The sequence below is a fragment of the Cherax quadricarinatus genome, chromosome 89, assembly GCF_038502225.1.
Source record: "Cherax quadricarinatus isolate ZL_2023a chromosome 89, ASM3850222v1, whole genome shotgun sequence".
Lineage (NCBI taxonomy): Eukaryota > Metazoa > Arthropoda > Malacostraca > Decapoda > Parastacidae > Cherax > Cherax quadricarinatus.
Genome location: NC_091380.1, coordinates 6,587,379 through 6,608,642, shown reverse-complemented (window position 1 = coordinate 6,608,642; position 21,264 = coordinate 6,587,379). Strand labels below are relative to the sequence as shown.

The following is a 21,264-nucleotide window of genomic DNA, read 5'->3' as shown; positions in this document are numbered from 1 at the left end:
AATTTTATCCACTTAAGTAACTTTAACATAAAAAAAGGAATGCAGTAATATAAAAGTATAGTACAATAGCAAACAGGGTGACCCAAAAAATGAACCATCAGTGGCAGACCTACATTTTTGGGGCCCTGAACCTTGAACTGTTATGGGGGCCCCTTTGAAACCCCTTCTCATACAGCAGACCCAAAATTTTTAAGCAATGTGGACTAAAGTCACTTCTGGGGCCTCCCTCCAGGATTAGGGGCCCTCAAGTTTAAGCTTCATTAGCTTCATAGTAGATCCATAGATTTCAATAGCTGTTCTGCAAGAAGGGCACTGATACTCCCTTGGAAATAACCTATGACGTGCAACATCCTCCACATCTCTGAGAATTAAAGCATTATTAATTCTATATAGTTTGCAAAAGTCCCTGATGAAGGTAGAACAAATACAGAATGAAAATAAAAATGAAAGGCAAGAAAACATATATCTGTAACTGTTTTACTTGTTTAAAAATTATGTGGTAAAAATCCGTACAGGTTAAGTGACTGATATCAAACATGTAAATAAAAAGGTAGTTACAGTGAACCCTCGATATAAGCAACTGATAGGGGGAGTGGTTGGCCAGTAATGACAACTGTGCTATACAGAGAAGAGATTGTTTTGCTGTTATAGTAACAACAGACAATTCTGTAGCTAACAGACCTTATCTGTTGACTTCAAATCGTCTGGCCCAGCAAATTCTGTTCCATATTTCACAAGTGTGTTATACAGAGAGGTCCATTATATCAAACATTTACTGTATTTCTCTTACCTCTTGAAGAATCTATTGTTTCAATAGCATTAACAAGTATGAGAGCATTGGACTCCGTGTACTCGACGAAGACAAGCAACAGCTTGAGGGCCGTCTTAACCACAAGACGATACTTGGAAGATATGAGTGAGTATAGCCACTGTATTGTCTCCTGGTGTTCCATCACACCGTTCATACCATCAACGTACAACATCACCTGCCCAAGAGCTGAACACACAACAAAAAATGATTTTTCTCAATTAATAAACTTTTTATAACACATCAATTTGAAAAGAGTTGTTTATAGGAAATAATAATATTAAGAATGATTAATATTAAGAACGATAATTTGAATTTGAGTTTTGAATTTGAATTGTTTCATACATGATTAATATTAAAAAAGATTAATTTGAATTATATTTCATGCATGATTAACCCATAAACGGTCCAAACATATATATACGTTATCTCGCGTAGTGCCCCAAATTTTTTGAGAAAAATTTTTTTTTTTAATAGGAAAAAAGAGCATATGGTACCCAGGCATTCCCCATTATTTTAATATGGTGCACAGTGAGTGTGCACACCCATTCTCTCATGTCTAGGCGACTCAGGCTTATTGTGGCAATGTTGAATGTATGACAAATAAAACATATATATACGTTTGGGGCACTAGCGGTAAAAATGCATATACATGTATACGTTTGGACCGTTTATGGGTTAATATTAAGAAAGACTAATTGAATTATATTTCATACATGCTCATACTGTGCCTCTACCATTGTAAATGATTTATTAGTTCCCAATTAATCTATTTGTAAGTATGGATGTGTAATTTAGGGATTTGTAAATTGACGATCACTTGCACTTCTCTTAACAATCTATGGAAGAAGTTAATCCATGATTGTGGACATAACTGTAGCTAACTGCACAACAAATCCTAGTTAATAGTCTAAGTCAGTGTTATTCACTAATTTTTGCAAGAGAGCCACTTCGGTTAAACACATTGATTGAGAGAGCCGCAGCTACTGCAAGTTAGCGTAACTCAACTAAATTAAGTAGTACTGAGCAGCTAGTGCAATATAGTAAATGAAAAAAAGTAGACATGAGCCGTGAATTGAGTCATCGCGAGCCACTGGCGGCTCGCGAGCCGCACAATGAATACCACTCAAAAATTAAAAAGTTTATTCTCTATAAGGATTACAATGCTGAGTTTACAGAATTTGGTTATTGTGTGGTTTACATGTAGTAAAATAATAATTACAGAGTGTACCACTAGAACACCTAGCATGGCTAGGCATTACAGAGTGTACCACTAGAACACCTAGCATGGGTAGGTATTACAGATTGTACCACTAGAACACCTAGCATGGCTAGGCATTACAGAGTGTACCACTAGAACACCTAGCATGGCTAGGCATTACAGATTGTACCACTAGAACACCTAGCATGGGTAGGTATTACAGAGTGTACCACTAGAACACCTAGCATGGCTAGGCATTACAGAGTATACCACTAGAACACCTAGCATGGCTAGGCATTTCGGGCAGACTTAGATTAAATCTTAAGTTTAAAATATTACAAAATTATGAGGTAAGTTAGTATTATGGCTAAGTGACTAAATACTAGTTTGTGAGTTTAGCAATGTGAATGCTTTTGTTTTGGCACAGTACATAGTTTCAGTATTGGAGTATCACAGGCTAACTTATGACTAGTTAAGATTCATTATTTTGAGATTGAGATTGATATTTCTGTTTATGGTCAAATGGGTGAGTGAGTGTAAGTGTGAACCACCAGGTGGTATTCGTATAATTAGTTGACACGGTGTATCAGGGAGATAAGATGTTTTCACTGGTCTAAGTCTTAAGTAATCTTTAAGCATTAGAATTAGTCTGCCCAAAATGCAATGAATACTAGTGGCTTTTTGTGCCTAACAATGCTTTATTACATGTAAACTACAGTATCTCTGTAACACATAAGAAGAAACGAAAATTTATATCTGAAGTCTGAGCTGTACCTCATATCAATTAAGAGTATACACAAGCATTTAGGATTTTCTCGACTAAAGGAACAAAAAATGCAAAATATAGTACAGTACTGACCTCTAAGGATGTGTACAGTACAGTACTGACCACAAAGGATGTGTACAGTACAGTACTGACCTCAAAGGATGTGTACAGTACAGTACTGACCTCTAAGGATGTGTACAGTACAGTACTGACCACAAAGGATGTGTACAGTACAGTACTGACCACAAAGGATGTGTACAGTACAGTACTGACCTCAAAGGATGTGTACAGTACAGTACTGACCACAAAGGATGTGTACAGTAGAGTACTGACCTCTAAGGATGTGTACAGTAGAGTACTGACCTCTAAGGATGTGTACTGACTGACCTCTAAGGATGTGTACTGACTGACCTCTAAGGATGTGTACTGACTGACCTCTAAGGATGTGTACTGACTGACCTCTAAGGATGTGTACTATAGAGTACTGACCTCTAAGGATGTGTACTATAGAGTACTGACCTCTAAGGATGTAGTTCTGATAATTCTGGTCAGCAGAGGAACCCACTTTGATAAGGCACGTGAGGCCATCATTCTGGACGAAGGCATGGACCAAGTCCTTATCATCCTGGAAGATTTGCTTGAGGGAGAAGAGAGCGCGCCTCAGCTCCCGGCCCTCTGAATTTAGCAGCTTCTCTGTCAGGGATAAAAAACACCTGCTGAGACAACTTACTCTGCTACAATCATAAGTCATACTTTTAAAAACTGTACCAATGTTCATTAGCTACCTTACTGTACAGGCGCTCCTTGACTTACAATGGAATTATCTTCTGATGAACCCATCCTAAGTTAAAAATATCCTAAGTTGAATATGAATGTGATTTTATTTATTATTAACACATTGGCGGTTACCCACCAAGGCAGGGTGGCACGTATAAGAAAAACTTTCATCATTCACTCCATCACTGTCTTGCCAGAGGTGTGCTTACACTACAGTTTTTAAACTGCAACATTAACACCCCTCCTTCAGAGTGCAGACACTGTACTTCCCATCTCCAGGACTCAAGTCCGGCCTGCCGGTTTCCCTGAATCCCTTCATAAATGTTACCACGAGTTCCTATCGTTCTATTTCTATTTTAAATTCTTCATTCTTCCCATACCTAAGCAGCTAAAACTTACCACTAATGAACATCATATTGTTCTCCACTACCCGCTAGGAAACAGTTTATATCTTCCTACAATTTTTTAGAGTCTTCTACCAAATTGACTTTTGTGCTTATTTCAGTGTCATCTACAGAACTGTGATGGGTGTTTTTTATCTATGTCTTATGAGAACGAGAAACAGCAGAGGTGCCAGGACAGTACCTTGGGGCACCGAGATTTTAACCTCGCTGAGGCTGGATTTCCCTTTCTTCACTACTGCTTCTTGTGTTCTGTGTAATTAGAACCCGAAAATTCATCTACATATCTTCCCTGTAAATGATATGGCCCTTATTTTGTGAGCAATCACCACACGTACAGACACTCACCTATAATAGCGTGGACACGTACAGACACTCACCTATAATAGCGTGGACACGTACAGACACTCACCTATAATAGCGTAGACACACAGACTCACCTATAATAGCGTGGACACGTACAGACTCACCTATAATAGCGTGGACACGTACAGAAACTCACCTATAATAGCGTGGACACTTACAGACTCACCTATAACAGCGTGGACACGTACAGACTCACCTATAATAGCGTGGACACGTACAGAAACTCACCTATAATAGCGTGGACACTTACAGACTCACCTATAACAGCGAGGACACGTACAGACACACCTACAATAGCGTGGACACGTACACTCACCTATAATAGCGTGGACACGTACACTCACCTATAATAGCGTGGACACACTCACCTATAATAGCGTGGACACGTACAGACACTCGCCTATAATAGCGTGGACACTTACAGACTCGCCTATAACAGCGTGGACACGTACAGACTCACCTATAATAGCGTGGACACGTACAGAAACTCACCTATAATAGCGTGGACACTTACAGACTCACCTATAACAGCGAGGACACGTACAGACACACCTACAATAGCGTGGACACGTACACTCACCTATAATAGCGTGGACACGTACACTCACCTATAATAGCGTGGACACACTCACCTATAATAGCGTGGACACGTACAGACACTCACCTATAATAACGTGGACACGTACAGACACTCACCTATAATAGCGTGGACATGTACAGACACTCACCTATAATAGCGTGGACATGTACACCTATAAGAGCGTGGACACGTACACTCACCTATAACAGCGTGGACACGTACACTCACCTATAATAGCGTGGACATGTACACTCACCTATAATAGCGTGGACACATACAGACTCACCTATAATAGCGTGTACACGTAGACACTCACCTATAATAGCGTGGACACGTACACTCGCCTATAACAGAGTGGACACGTACACTCACCTATAATAGCGTGGACACGTACTCACCTATAATAGCGTGGACACGTACACTCACCTATAATACGTGGACACGTACACTCACCTATAATAGGGTGGACACGTAGACACTCACCTATAATAGCGTGGACACGTACAGACACTCGCCTATAATAACGTGGACACATACACTCACCTATAATAGCATGGACACGTACAGACACTCACCTATAACAGCGTGGACACGTACAGTCACTCACCTATAATAGCGAGGACACGTACAGACACTCACCTATAATAACGTGGACACGTACAGACACTCACCTATAATAGCGAGGACACGTACACTCACCTATAATAGCGTGGACATGTACACTCACCTATAATAGCGTGGACACGTACACTCACCTATAATAGCGTGGACACGTACACTCACCTAAAATAGCGTGGACACGTACACTCACCTATAATAGCGTGGACACGTACACACTCGCCTATAATAGCGTGGACACGTACAGACTCACCTATAATAGAGTGGACACGCAGACACTCACCTATAATAGCGTGGACACATACAGACACTCACCTATAATAACGTGGACACGTACACTCACCTATAATAGCGTGGACACGAACACTCACCTATAACAGCGTGGACACGTACACTCACCTATAATAGCGTGGACACGTACACTCACCTATAATAGCGTGGACACGTACACTCACCTATAATAGCGTGGACACGTACACTCACCTATAATAGCGTGGACACGTACAGACTCACCTATAATAGCGTGGACACGTACAGACTCACCTATAACAGTGTGGACACGTACAGACACTCACCTACAATAGTGTGGACACGTACACTCACCTATAATAGCGTGGACACGTACAGAGTCACCTATAAAAGCGTGGACACGTACACTCACCTATAATTGCGTGGACACGTACAGACACTCACCTATAATAGCGTGAACACGTACAGACTCACCTATAATAGCGTGGACACGTACAGACACTCACCTATAATAGCGTGGACACGTACAGACACTCGCCTATAAAAGCGTGGACACGTACACTCACCTATAAAAGCGTGAACACGTACAGAGTCACCTATAATAGTGTGGACACGTACAGACTCACCTATAATAGCGTAGACACGTACAGACACTCACCTATAATAGCGTGGACACGTACAGACTCACCTATAATAGCGTGGACACGTACAGACTCACCTATAATAGCGTGGACACGTACAGACACTCACCTACAATAGCGTGGACACGTACAGACTCACCTATAATAGCGTGAACACGTACACTCACATATAATAGCGTGGACACGTACAGACTCACCTATAATAGCGTGGACACGTACAGATACTCACCTATAATAGCGTGGACACGTACAGACTCACCTAGAATAGCGTGGACACGTACAGACTCACCTACATTAGCGTGGACACGTACAGACTCGCCTATAAACCATACGCTATTATAGGTGAGTCCGTACGTGTCCACGCTATTATAGGCGAGTCTGTACGTGTCCACGCTATTATAGGTGAGTCTGTACATGTCCATGCTATTATAGGTGAGTCTGTACATGTCCACGCTATTATAGGGGAGTCTGTACATGTCCATGGTATTATAGGCGAGTCTACATGACTCAAGAAATCGTAATGACACGGTTGCAAATAAACCATACCCCCGACCGGGATTGAACCCGCTGTCATAGTCTCAAAACTCCAGCCCGTCGCGTTAGCCACTAGACCAGCTAGCCACAACAAGATTCATCCAACTAGGTATATTTCTACACCATAGGAAAGTTAGCACAGGCACCTCTGTGACCACAAATGCAAGTTTTTACAGACGAATCTCCAGCTAGCGTGGCCGTGACGAACTCTAGCTCAAGTCCCTTCACTGCCGTCAACATGACTCAAGAAATCGTAATGTCACAGAGGTGCCTGTGCTAACTTTCCTATGGTGTAGAAATATACCTAGTTGGATGAATCTTATTGTGGCTAGCTGGTCTAGTGGCTAACGCGACGGGCTGGAGTTTTGAGACTCTATGACAGCGGGTTCAATCCCGGTCGGGGGTATGGTTTATTTGCAATCGTGTCATTACGATTTCTTGAGTCATGTAGACTCGCCTATAATACCATGGACATGTACAGACTCCCCTATAATAGCGTGGACATGTACAGACTCACCTATAATAGCGTGGACACGTACAGACTCGCCTATAATAGCGTGGACACGTACAGACACTCACCTATAATAGCGTGGACACGTACAGACTCACCTATAATTGCAGGGACACATACAGACTCACCTATAATAGCATGGACACGTACGGACTCACCTATAATAGCGTGGACATGTACAGACTCACCTATAATAGCGTGGACATGTACAGACTCACCTATAATAGCGTGGACACGTACAGACACTCACCTATAATAGCGTGGACACGTACAGACTCGCCTATAATTGCATGGACACGTACAGACTCACCAATAATAGCATGGACACGTACGGACTCACCTATAATAGCGTGGACATGTACAGACTCACCTATAATAGCGTGGACATGTACAGACTCACCTATAACAGCGTGGACACGTACAGACACTCATCTATAATAGCGTGGACACGTACAGACTCACCTATAATAGCGTGGACACATACACTCACCTATAATAGCGTGGACACGTACAGACTCACCTATAATAGCGTGGACACGTACAGACTCACCTATAATAGCGTGGACACGTACAGACTCACCTATAATAGCGTGGACACGTACAGACTCACCTATAATGGCGTGGACACGTACAGACTCACCTATAATAGCGTGGACACGTACAGACACTGACCTATAATAGCGTGGACACGTATAGACTCACCTATAATAGCGTGGACATGTACAGACTCACCTACATTAGAGTGGATACGTACAAACTCGCCTATAATAGCGTGGACACGTACAGACTCCCCTATAATACCGTGGACATGTACAGACTCACTTATAATAGCGTGGACACGTACAGACTCGCCTATAATAGCGTGGACACGTACAGACACTCACCTATAATAGCGTGGACACGTACAGACTCACCTATAATTGCATGGACACGTACAGACTCACCTATAATAGCATGGACACGTACGGACTCGCCTATAATAGCGTGGACATGTACAGACTCACCTATAATAGCGTGGACATGTACAGACTCACCTATAATAGCGTGGACACGTACAGACTCACCTATAATAGCGGGGACACGTACAGACACTCATCTATAATAGCGTGGACACGTACAGACTCACCTATAAAAGCGTGGACACGTACAGACACTCACCTATAATAGCGGGGACACGTACAGACTCGCCTATAATAGCATAGACACGTACAGACTCACCTATAATAGCGTGGACACGTACAGACTCACCTATAATAGCATGGACACGTACGGACTCACCTATAATAGCGTGGACATGTACAGACTCACCTATAATAGCGTGGACATGTACAGACTCACCTATAACAGCGTGGACACGTACAGACACTCACCTATAATAGCGTGGACACGTACAGATTCACCTATAATAGCGTGGAGACGTACAGACACTCACCTATAATAGCGTGGACACGTAGAGACACTCACCTATAATAGCGCGGACACGTACAGACTCACCTATAATAGCGTGGACACGTACAGACACTCACCTATAATAGCGTGGACACGTACAGACTCGCCTATAATTGCATGGACACGTACAGACTCACCTATAATAGCATGGACACGTACGGACTCACCTATAATAGCGTGGACATGTACAGACTCACCTATAATAGCGTGGACATGTACAGACTCACCTATAACAGCGTGGACACGTACAGACACTCATCTATAATAGCGTGGACACGTACAGACTCACCTATAATAGCGTGGACACATACACTCACCTATAATAGCGTGGACACGTACAGACTCACCTATAATAGCGTGGACACGTACAGACTCACCTATAATAGCGTGGACACGTACAGACTCACCTATAATAGCGTGGACACGTACAGACTCACCTATAATAGCGTGGACACGTACAGACTCACCTATAATAGCGTGGACACGTACAGACACTGACCTATAATAGCGTGGACACGTATAGACTCACCTATAATAGCGTGGACACGTACAGACTCACCTACATTAGAGTGGATACGTACAAACTCGCCTATAATAGCGTGGACACGTACAGACTCCCCTATAATACCGTGGACATGTACAGACTCACCTATAATAGCGTGGACACGTACAGACTCGCCTATAATAGCGTGGACACGTACAGACACTCACCTATAATAGCGTGGACACGTACAGACTCACCTATAATTGCATGGACACGTACAGACTCACCTATAATAGCATGGACACGTACGGACTCGCCTATAATAGCGTGGACATGTACAGACTCACCTATACTAGCGTGGACATGTACAGACTCACCTATAAAAGCGTGGACACGTACAGACTCACCTATAATAGCGGGGACACGTACAGACACTCATCTATAATAGCGTGGACACGTACAGACTCACCTATAAAAGCGTGGACACGTACAGACACTCACCTATAATAGCGGGGACACGTACAGACTCGCCTATAATAGCATAGACACGTACAGACTCACCTATAATAGCGTGGACACGTACAGACTCACCTATAATAGCATGGACACGTACGGACTCACCTATAATAGCGTGGACATGTACAGACTCACCTATAATAGCGTGGACATGTACAGACTCACCTATAACAGCGTGGACACGTACAGACACTCACCTATAATAGCGTGGACACGTACAGATTCACCTATAATAGCGTGGAGACGTACAGACACTCACCTATAATAGCGTGGACACGTAGAGACACTCACCTATAATAGCGCGGACACGTACAGACTCACCTATAATAGCGTGTACACGTACAGACTCACCTATAATAGCGTGGACACGTACAGACACTCACCTATAATAGCGTGGACACGTACAGACTCACCTATAATAGCATGGACACGTACAGACTCACCTATAATAGCGTGGACACCTACAGACACTCACCTATAATAGCGGGGAAACGTACAGACTCGCCTATAACAGCGTGGACACGTACAGACACTCACCTATAATAGCGTGGACACGTACAGACTCACCTATAATAGCGTGGAGACGTACAGACACTCACCTATAATAGCGTGGACACGTAGAGACACTCACCTATAATAGCGCGGACACGTACAGACTCACCTATAATAGCATGTACACGTACAGACTCACCAATATTAGCGTGGACACGTACAGACTCACCTATAATAGCGTGGACATGTACACTCACCTATAATAGCGTGGACACGTACAGACTCACCTATAATAGCGTGGACACGTACAGACTCACCTCTAATAGCGTGGACACATACACTCACCTATAATAGCGTGGACACGTACAGACTCACCTATAATAGCGTGGACACGTACAGACTCACCTATAATAGCGTGGACACGTACAGACTCACCTGTAATAGCGTGGACACGTATAGACTCACCTATAATAGCGTGGACACGTACAGACTCACCTATAATAGCGTGGACACGTACAGACTCACCTATAATAGCGTGGACACGTACACTCACCTATAATAGCGTGGACACGTACAGACTCACCTATAATAGCGTGGACACGTACAGACTCACCTATAATAACGTAGACACGTACAGACTCAGCTATAATAGCGTAGACACGTACAGACTCACCTATAATAGCGTAGACACGTACAGACTCACCTATAAAAGCGTGGACACGTACAGACTCACCTATAATAGCGTGGACACGTACAGACTCACCTATAATAGCGTGGACACGTACATACACTCACCTATAATAGCGTGGACACGTACAGACTCACCTATAATAGCGTGGACACGTACAGACACTCACCTATAATAGCGTGGACACGTACAGACTCACCTATAATAGCATGGACACGTACAGACTCACCTATAATAGCATGGACACGTACAGACTCACCTATAATAGCGTGGACACGTACAGACTCACCTATAATAACGTGGACACGTACAGACTCACCTATAATAGCGTGGACACGTACAGACACTCATCTATAATAGCGTGGACACATACAGACTCACCTATAATAGCGTGGACACGTACAGACTCACCTATAATAGCGTGGACACGTACAGACTCACCTATAATAGCGTGTACACGTACAGACTCACCTATATTAGCGTGGACACGTACAGAATCACCTATAATAGCGTGGACACGTACACTCACCTATAATAGCGTGGACACGTACAGACTCACCTATAATAGCGTGGACACGTACAGACTCACCTATAATAGTGTGGACACGTACAGACTCACCTATAATAGCATGGACACATACACTCACCTATAATAGCGTGGACACGTACAGACTCACCTATAATAGCGTGGACACGTACAGACTCACCTATAATAGCGTGGACACGTACAGACTCACCTATAATAGCGTGGACACGTACAGACTCACCTGTAATAGCGTGGACACGTACAGACTCACCTATAATAGCGTGGACACGTACAGACTCACCTATAATAGCGTGGACACGTACAGACTCACCTATAATAGCGTGGACACGTACAGACTCACCTATAATAGCGTGGACACGTACAGACTCACCTGTAATAACGTAGACACGTACAGACTCACCTATAATAGCGTAGACACGTACAGACTCACCTATAATAGCGTAGACACGTACAGACTCACCTATAATAGCGTGGACACGTACAGACTCACCTATAATAGCGTGGACACGTACAGACTCACCTATAATAGCGTGGACACGTACAGACTCACCTATAATAGCGTGGACACGTACAGACTCACCTATAATAGCGTGGACACGTACAGACTCACCTATAATAGCGTGGACACGTACAGACTCACCTATAATAACGTAGACACGTACAGACTCACCTATAATAGCGTAGACACGTACAGACTCACCTATAATAGCGTGGACACATACAGACTCACCTATAATAGCGTGGACACGTACAGACTCACCTATAATAGCGTGGACACGTACAGACTCACCTATAATAGCGTGGACACGTACAGACACTCACCTATAATAACGTGGACACGTACAGACTCACCTATAATAGCGTGGACACGTACAGACACTCACCTATAATAGCGTGGACACGTACAGACTCACCTATAATAGTATGGACACGTACAGACTCACCTATAATAGCATGGACACGTACAGACTCACCTATAATAGCGTGGACACGTACAGACTCACCTATAATAACGTGGACACGTACAGACTCATCTATAATAGCGTGGACACGTACAGACACTCACCTATAATAGCGTGGACACGTACAGACTCGCCTATAATAGCGTGGACACGTACAGACTCACCTATAATAGCGTGGACACGTACAGACTCACCTATAATAGCGTGGACACGTACAGGCTCACCTATAATAGCGTGGACACGTACAGACTCACCTATAATAGCGTGGACACGTACAGACTCACCTATAATAGCGTGGACACGTACACACTCACCTATAATAGCGTGGACACGTACAGACTCACCTATAATAGCGTGGACACGTACAGACTCACCTATAATAGCGTGGACACGTACAGACTCACCTATAATAGCGTGGACACGTACAGACTCACCTATAATAGCGTGGACACGTACAGACTCACCTATAATAGCGTGGACACGTACAGACTCACCTATAATAGCGTGGACACGTACAGACACTCACCTATAATAGCGTGGACACGTACAGACACTCACCTACAATAGCGTGGACACGTACAGACACTCACCTACAATAGCGTGGACACGTACAGACTCACCTATAATAGCGTGGACACGTACAGACTCACCTATAATAGCGTGGACACGTACAGACTCACCTATAATAGCGTGGACACGTACAGACTCACCTATAATAGCGTGGACACGTACAGGCACTCACCTATAAGAGCGTGGACACGTACAGACTCACCTATAATAGCGTGGACACGTACAGACACTCACCTACAATAGCTTGGACACGTAGAGACTCACCTATAATAGCGTGGACACGTACAGACTCACCTATAATAGCGTGGACACGTACAGACTCACCTATAATAGCGTGGACACGTACACACTCACCTACAATAGCGTGGACACGTACAGACTCACCTATAATAGCGTGGACACGTACAGACTCACCTATAATAGCGTGGACACGTACACACTCACCTATAATAGCGTGGACACGTACACACTCACCTATAATAGCGTGGACACGTACAGACTCACCTATAATATCGTGGACACGTACAGGCACTCACCTATAAGAGCGTGGACACGTAGAGACTCACCTATAATAGCGTGGACACGTACAGACTCAACTATAATAGCGTGGACACGTACAGACTCACCTATAATAGCGTGGACACGTACACACTCACCTACAATAGCGTGGACACGTACAGACTCACCTATAATAGCGTGGACACGTACAGACTCACCTATAATAGCGTGGACACGTACACACTCACCTATAATAGCGTGGACACGTACAGACTCACCTATAATAGCGTGGACACGTACAGACTCACCTATAATAGCGTGGACACGTACACTCACCTATAATAGCGTGGACACGTACAGACTCACCTATAATAGCGTGGACACGTACAGACTCACCTATAATAGCGTGGACACGTACACACTCACCTATAATAGCGTGGACACGTACAGACTCACCTATAATAGCGTGGACACGTACAGACTCACCTATAATAGCGTGGACACGTACACACTCACCTATAATAGCGTGGACACGTACAGACTCACCTATAATAGCGTGGACACGTACAGACTCACCTATAATAGCGTGGACACGTACAGACTCACCTATAATAGCGTGGACACGTACAGACTCACCTATAATAGCGTGGACACGTACAGACTCACCTATAATAGCGTGGACACGTACACTCACCTATAATAGCGTGGACACGTACAGACTCACCTATAATAGCGTGGACACGTACAGACTCACCTATAATAGCGTGGACACGTACACACTCACCTATAATAGCGTGGACACGTACAGACTCACCTATAATAGCGTGGACACGTACAGACTCACCTATAATAGCGTGGACACGTACACACTCACCTATAATAGCGTGGACACGTACAGACTCACCTATAATAGCGTGGACACGTACAGACTCACCTATAATAGCGTGGACACGTACAGACTCACCTATAATAGCGTGGACACGTACAGACTCACCTATAATAGCGTGGACACGTACAGACTCACCTATAATAGCGTGGACACGTACACACTCACCTACAATAGCGTGGACACGTACAGACTCACCTATAATAGCGTGGACACGTACAGACTCACCTATAATAGCGTGGACACGTACACACTCACCTATAATAGCGTGGACACGTACAGACTCACCTATAATAGCGTGGACACGTACAGACTCACCTATAATAGCGTGGACACGTACACTCACCTATAATAGCGTGGACACGTACAGACTCACCTATAATAGCGTGGACACGTACAGACTCACCTATAATAGCGTGGACACGTACACACTCACCTATAATAGCGTGGACACGTACAGACTCACCTATAATAGCGTGGACACGTACAGACTCACCTATAATAGCGTGGACACGTACAGACTCACCTATAATAGCGTGGACACGTACACACTCACCTATAATAGCGTGGACACGTACAGACTCACCTATAATAGCGTGGACACGTACAGACTCACCTATAATAGCGTGGACACGTACACTCACCTATAATAGCGTGGACACGTACAGACTCACCTATAATAGCATGGACACGTACAGACTCACCTATAATAGCGTGGACACGTACACACTCACCTATAATAGCGTGGACACGTACAGACTCACCTATAATAGCGTGGACACGTACAGACTCACCTATAATAGCGTGGACACGTACACACTCACCTATAATAGCGTGGACACGTACAGACTCACCTATAATAGCGTGGACACGTACAGACTCACCTATAATAGCGTGGACACGTACAGACTCACCTATAATAGCGTGGACACGTACAGACTCACCTATAATAGCGTGGACACGTACAGACTCACCTATAATAGCGTGGACACGTACACTCACCTATAATAGCGTGGACACGTACAGACTCACCTATAATAGCGTGGACACGTACAGACTCACCTATAATAGCGTGGACACGTACACACTCACCTATAATAGCGTGGACACGTACAGACTCACCTATAATAGCGTGGACACGTACAGACTCACCTATAATAGCGTGGACACGTACACACTCACCTATAATAGCGTGGACACGTACAGACTCACCTATAATAGCGTGGACACGTACAGACTCACCTATAATAGCGTGGACACGTACAGACTCACCTATAATAGCGTGGACACGTACAGACTCACCTATAATAGCGTGGACACGTACAGACTCACCTATAATAGCGTGGACACGTACACACTCACCTACAATAGCGTGGACACGTACAGACTCACCTATAATAGCGTGGACACGTACAGACTCACCTATAATAGCGTGGACACGTACACACTCACCTATAATAGCGTGGACACGTACAGACTCACCTATAATAGCGTGGACACGTACAGACTCACCTATAATAGCGTGGACACGTACAGACTCACCTATAATAGCGTGGACACGTACACACTCACCTATAATAGCGTGGACACGTACAGACTCACCTATAATAGCGTGGACACGTACAGACTCACCTATAATAGCGTGGACACGTACACTCACCTATAATAGCGTGGACACGTACAGACTCACCTATAATAGCATGGACACGTACAGACTCACCTATAATAGCGTGGACACGTACACACTCACCTATAATAGCGTGGACACGTACAGACTCACCTATAATAGCGTGGACACGTACAGACTCACCTATAATAGCGTGGACACGTACACACTCACCTATAATAGCGTGGACACGTACAGACTCACCTATAATAGCGTGGACACGTACAGACTCACCTATAATAGCGTGGACACGTACAGACTCACCTATAATAGCGTGGACACGTACAGACTCACCTATAATAGCGTGGACACGTACAGACTCACCTATAATAGCGTGGACACGTACACTCACCTATAATAGCGTGGACACGTACAGATTCACCTATAATAGCGTGGACACGTACAGACTCACCTATAATAGCGTGGACACGTACACACTCACCTATAATAGCGTGGACACGTACAGACTCACCTATAATAGCGTGGACACGTACAGACTCACCTATAATAGCGTGGACACGTACAGACTCACCTATAATAGCGTGGACACGTACAGACTCACCTATAATAGCGTGGACACGTACAGACTCACCTATAATAGCGTGGACACGTACAGACTCACCTATAATAGCGTGGACACGTACAGACTCACCTATAATAGCGTGGACACGTACAGACTCACCTATAATAGCGTGGACACGTACACACTCACCTACAATAGCGTGGACACGTACAGACTCACCTATAATAGCGTGGACACGTACAGACTCACCTATAATAGCGTGGACACGTACACACTCACCTATAATAGCGTGGACACGTACAGACTCACCTATAATAGCGTGGACACGTACGGACAGTTGGGTGCGCAGGATGATGGCATTTTTCTTGCTGTGGACAAGAAGAAAAAAATACATTAGAAATCTTACATTTTTCAATATAACAAAAATAAATACAATATTAATTAACAGTAAAATAATTAATGTAATTTTTTCCAGAGATTATATTATTATATTATTAGTAGTACTAGTGATAGTAATAGTGTAGCAGTAGTAATAATAGTAGTAATATTAAACCATACCCCCGGCCGGGATTGAACCCGCGGTCATAGAGTCTCAAAACTCCAGCCCGTCGCGCTAGCCACTAGACCAGCTAGCCACAATAAGATTCATCCAACTAGGTATATTTCTACACCATAGGAAAGTTAGCACAGGCACCTCTGTGACCACAAATGCAAGTTTTTACAGACGAATCTCCAGCTAGCGTGGCCGTGACGAACTCTAGCTCAAGTCCCTTCACTGCCGTCAACATGACTTAAGAAATCGTAATGACACGATTGCAAATAAACCATACCCCCGGCCGGGATTGAACCCGCGGTCATAGAGTCTCAAAACTCCAGCCCGTCGCGCTAGCCACTAGACCAGCTAGCCACAATAAGATTCATCCAACTAGGTATATTTCTACACCATAGCTGGCTAGCTGGTCTAGTGGCTAGCGCGACGGGCTGGAGTTTTGAGACTCTATGACCGCGGGTTCAATCCCTCCCGGGGGTATGGTTTATTTGCAATCGTGTCATTACGATTTCTTAAGTCATGTTGACGGCAGTGAAGGGACTTGAGCTAGAGTTCGTCACGGCCACGCTAGCTGGAGATTCGTCTGTAAAAACTTGCATTTGTGGTCACAGAGGTGCCTGTGCTAACTTTCCTATGGTGTAGAAATATACCTAGTTGGATGAATCTTATTGTGGCTAGCTGGTCTAGTGGCTAGCGCGACGGGCTGGAGTTTTGAGACTCTATGACCGCGGGTTCAATCCCGGCCGGGGGTATGGTTTATTTGCAATCGTGTCATTACGATTTCTTAAGTCATGTTGACGGCAGTGAAGGGACTTGAGCTAGAGTTCGTCACGGCCACGCTAGCTGGAGATTCGTCTGTAAAAACTTGCATTTGTGGTCACAGAGGTGCCTGTGCTAACTTTCCTATGGTGTAGAAATATACCTAGTTGGATGAATCTTATTGTGGCTAGCTGGTCTAGTGGCTAGCGCGACGGGCTGGAGTTTTGAGACTCTATGACCGCGGGTTCAATCCCGGCCGGGGGTATGGTTTATTTGCAATCGTGTCATTACGATTTCTTAAGTCATGTTGACGGCAGTGAAGGGACTTGAGCTAGAGTTCGTCACGGCCACGCTAGCTGGAGATTCGTCTGTAAAAACTTGCATTTGTGGTCACAGAGGTGCCTGTGCTAACTTTCCTATGGTGTAGAAATATACCTAGTTGGATGAATCTTATTGTGGCTAGCTGGTCTAGTGGCTAGCGCGACGGGCTGGAGTTTTGAGACTCTATGACCGCGGGTTCAATCCCGGCCGGGGGTATGGTTTATTTGCAATCGTGTCATTACGATTTCTTAAGTCATAGTAGTAATATTACCATAGTCTTATACTAGATTAATAGTAATAGTAGTAATAATAATAGCAGTAGTACTCTTTTTATTACTAATATAATAATATTTTTTGGGAGGCGCTAAACCCACAGGATTGGCTTCAGTTCCTTGGATTAAGATCATTTCAACATGAAGGTAACTCTGCTTGTGATGCTACCTCTGAGGTGTCTTCCTGCTCTCTTACCCTGGTCCGGGACCAGAATTATCTGGTCCAGGACCAGGCCTGTCTGGTCCTGGCCTGTCTGGTCCAGGCCTGTCTGGTCTAGGCCTGTCTGGTCCAGGCCTGTCTGGTCCAGGCCTGGTCCTGGTTGTTAGTACTCTGGTATATCGCAGGTCGCCACAGTGTGCTTGTTAGTACTCTGGTGCATCGAAGGTCGACACAGTGAGGTTGTCAGTAGTGTGGTACCTGACAGGTGGACAGAGTGAGGTTGTCAGTAGTGTGGTACCTGACAGGTGGACACATCAAGGTTGTCAGTAGGGTGGTACCTGACAGGTGGACAGAGTGAGGTTGTCAGTAGTGTGGTACCTGACAGGTGGACACATCAAGGTTGTCAGTAGTGTGGTACCTGACAGGTGGACAGAGTGAGGTTGTCAGTAGTGTGGTACCTGACAGGTGGACACATCAAGGTTGTCAGTAGGGTGGTACCTGACAGGTGGACAGAGTGAGGTTGTCAGTAGTGTGGTACCTGACAGGTGGACACAGTGAGGTTGTCAGTAGTGTGGTACCTGACAGGTGGACAGAGTGAGGTTGTCAGTAGTGTGGTACCTGACAGGTGGACAGAGTGAGGTTGTCAGTAGTGTGGTACCTGACAGGTGGACACATCAAGGTTGTCAGTAGGGTGGTACCTGACAGGTGGACAGAGTGAGGTTGTCAGTAGTGTGGTACCTGACAGGTGGACAGAGTGAGGTTGTCAGTAGTGTGGTACCTGACAGGTGGACACAGTGAGGTTGTCAGTAGTGTGGTACCTGACAGGTGGACAGAGTGAGGTTGTCAGTAGTGTGGTACCTGACAGGTGGACACAGTGAGGTTGTCAGTAGTGTGGTACCTGACAGGTGGACACATCAAGGTTGTCAGTAGGGTGGTACCTGACAGGTGGACAGAGTGAGGTTGTCAGTAGTGTGGTACCTGACAGGTGGACACAGTGAGGTTGTCAGTAGTGTGGTACCTGACAGGTGGACAGAGTGAGGTTGTCAGTAGTGTGGTACCTGACAGGTGGACAGAGTGAGGTTGTCAGTAGTGTGGTACCTGACAGGTGGACACAGTGAGGTTGTCAGTAGTGTGGTACCTGACAGGTGGACACATCAAGGTTGTCAGTAGGGTGGTACCTGACAGGTGGATACAGTGAGGTTGTCAGTAGTGTGGTACCTGACAGGTGGACACAGTGAGGTTGTCAGTAGTGTGGTACCTGACAGGTGGACACAGTGAGGTTGTCAGTAGTGTGGTACCTGACAGGTGGACACAGTGAGGTTGTCAGTAGTGTGGTACCTGACAGGTGGACACAGTGAGGTTGTCAGTAGTGTGGTACCTGACAGGTGGACACAGTGAGGTTGTCAGTAGTGTGGTACCTGACAGGTGGACACAGTGAGGTTGTCATTAGTGTGGTACCTGACAGGTGGACACAGTGAGATTGTCAGTAGTGTGGTACCTGACTGGTGGACACAGTGAGGTTGTCAGTAGTGTGGTACCTGACAGGTGGACACAGTGAGGTTGTCAGTAGTGTGGTACCTGACAGGTGGACACAGTGAGGTTGTCAGTAGTGTGGTACCTGACAGGTGGACACAGTGAGGTTGTCAGTAGTGTGGTACCTGACAGGTGGACACAGTGAGGTTGTCAGTAGTGTGGTACCTGACAGGTGGACACAGTGAGGTTGTCAGTAGTGTGGTACCTGACAGGTGGACACAGTGAGGTTGTCATTAGTGTGGTACCTGACAGGTGGACACAGTGAGGTTGTCAGTAGTGTGGTACCTGACTGGTGGACACAGTGAGGTTGTCAGTAGTGTGGTACCTGACTGGTGGACACAGTGAGGTTGTCAGTAGTGTGGTACCTGACTGGTGGACACAGTGAGGTTGTCAGTAGTGTGGTACCTGACTGGTGGACACAGTGAGGTTGTCAGTAGTGTGGTACCTGACTGGTGGACACAGTGAGGTTGTCAGTAGTGTGGTACCTGACTGGTGGACACAGTGAGGTTGTCAGTAGTGTGGTACCTGACAGGTGGACACACAACACTAAGCACAGGTTACACAGGTGACTAAGGTACACACTACAGTGTCACTCAGACAATAAACAAGGGTAAGGACACTATACAAGTCACTATATACAGTCAGATGTGATAACGTGAACACAAAGTGGTAGTAGTAACACTATTATTACTATCAGTAGTAGTAGTAACACTATTATTACTATCAGTAGTAGTAGGAACACTATTATTACTATCAGTAGTAGTAGTAACACTATTATTACTATCAGTAGTAGTAGTAACACTATTATTACTATCAGTAGTAGTAGTAACACTATTATTACTATCAGTAGTAGTAACACTATTATTACTATCAGTAGTAGTAACACTATTATTACTATCAGTAGTAGTAGTAACACTATTATTACTATCAGTAGTA

The 21,264-nt window shown here is 44.8% G+C and overlaps 1 protein-coding gene across 6 annotated transcripts in view; it reads right to left on the bottom strand.

Annotated features, from left to right (window-relative positions):
* The window catches only part of LOC128697261 (serine-rich adhesin for platelets-like), a 594,180-nt gene that overhangs the window by 83,504 nt on the left and 489,412 nt on the right, over positions 1-21,264 (bottom strand). For all 6 annotated transcript variants that reach the window (XM_070104131.1, XM_070104128.1, XM_070104127.1 and 3 more), the window contains exons 8-10: positions 17,043-17,101; positions 3,295-3,468; positions 791-997 (exon numbers count right to left, since the gene is read on the bottom strand). In XM_070104131.1, the coding sequence (XP_069960232.1) occupies positions 791-997; positions 3,295-3,468; positions 17,043-17,101 (440 nt within the window). The remainder of the gene's footprint in view (positions 1-790; positions 998-3,294; positions 3,469-17,042; positions 17,102-21,264) is intronic.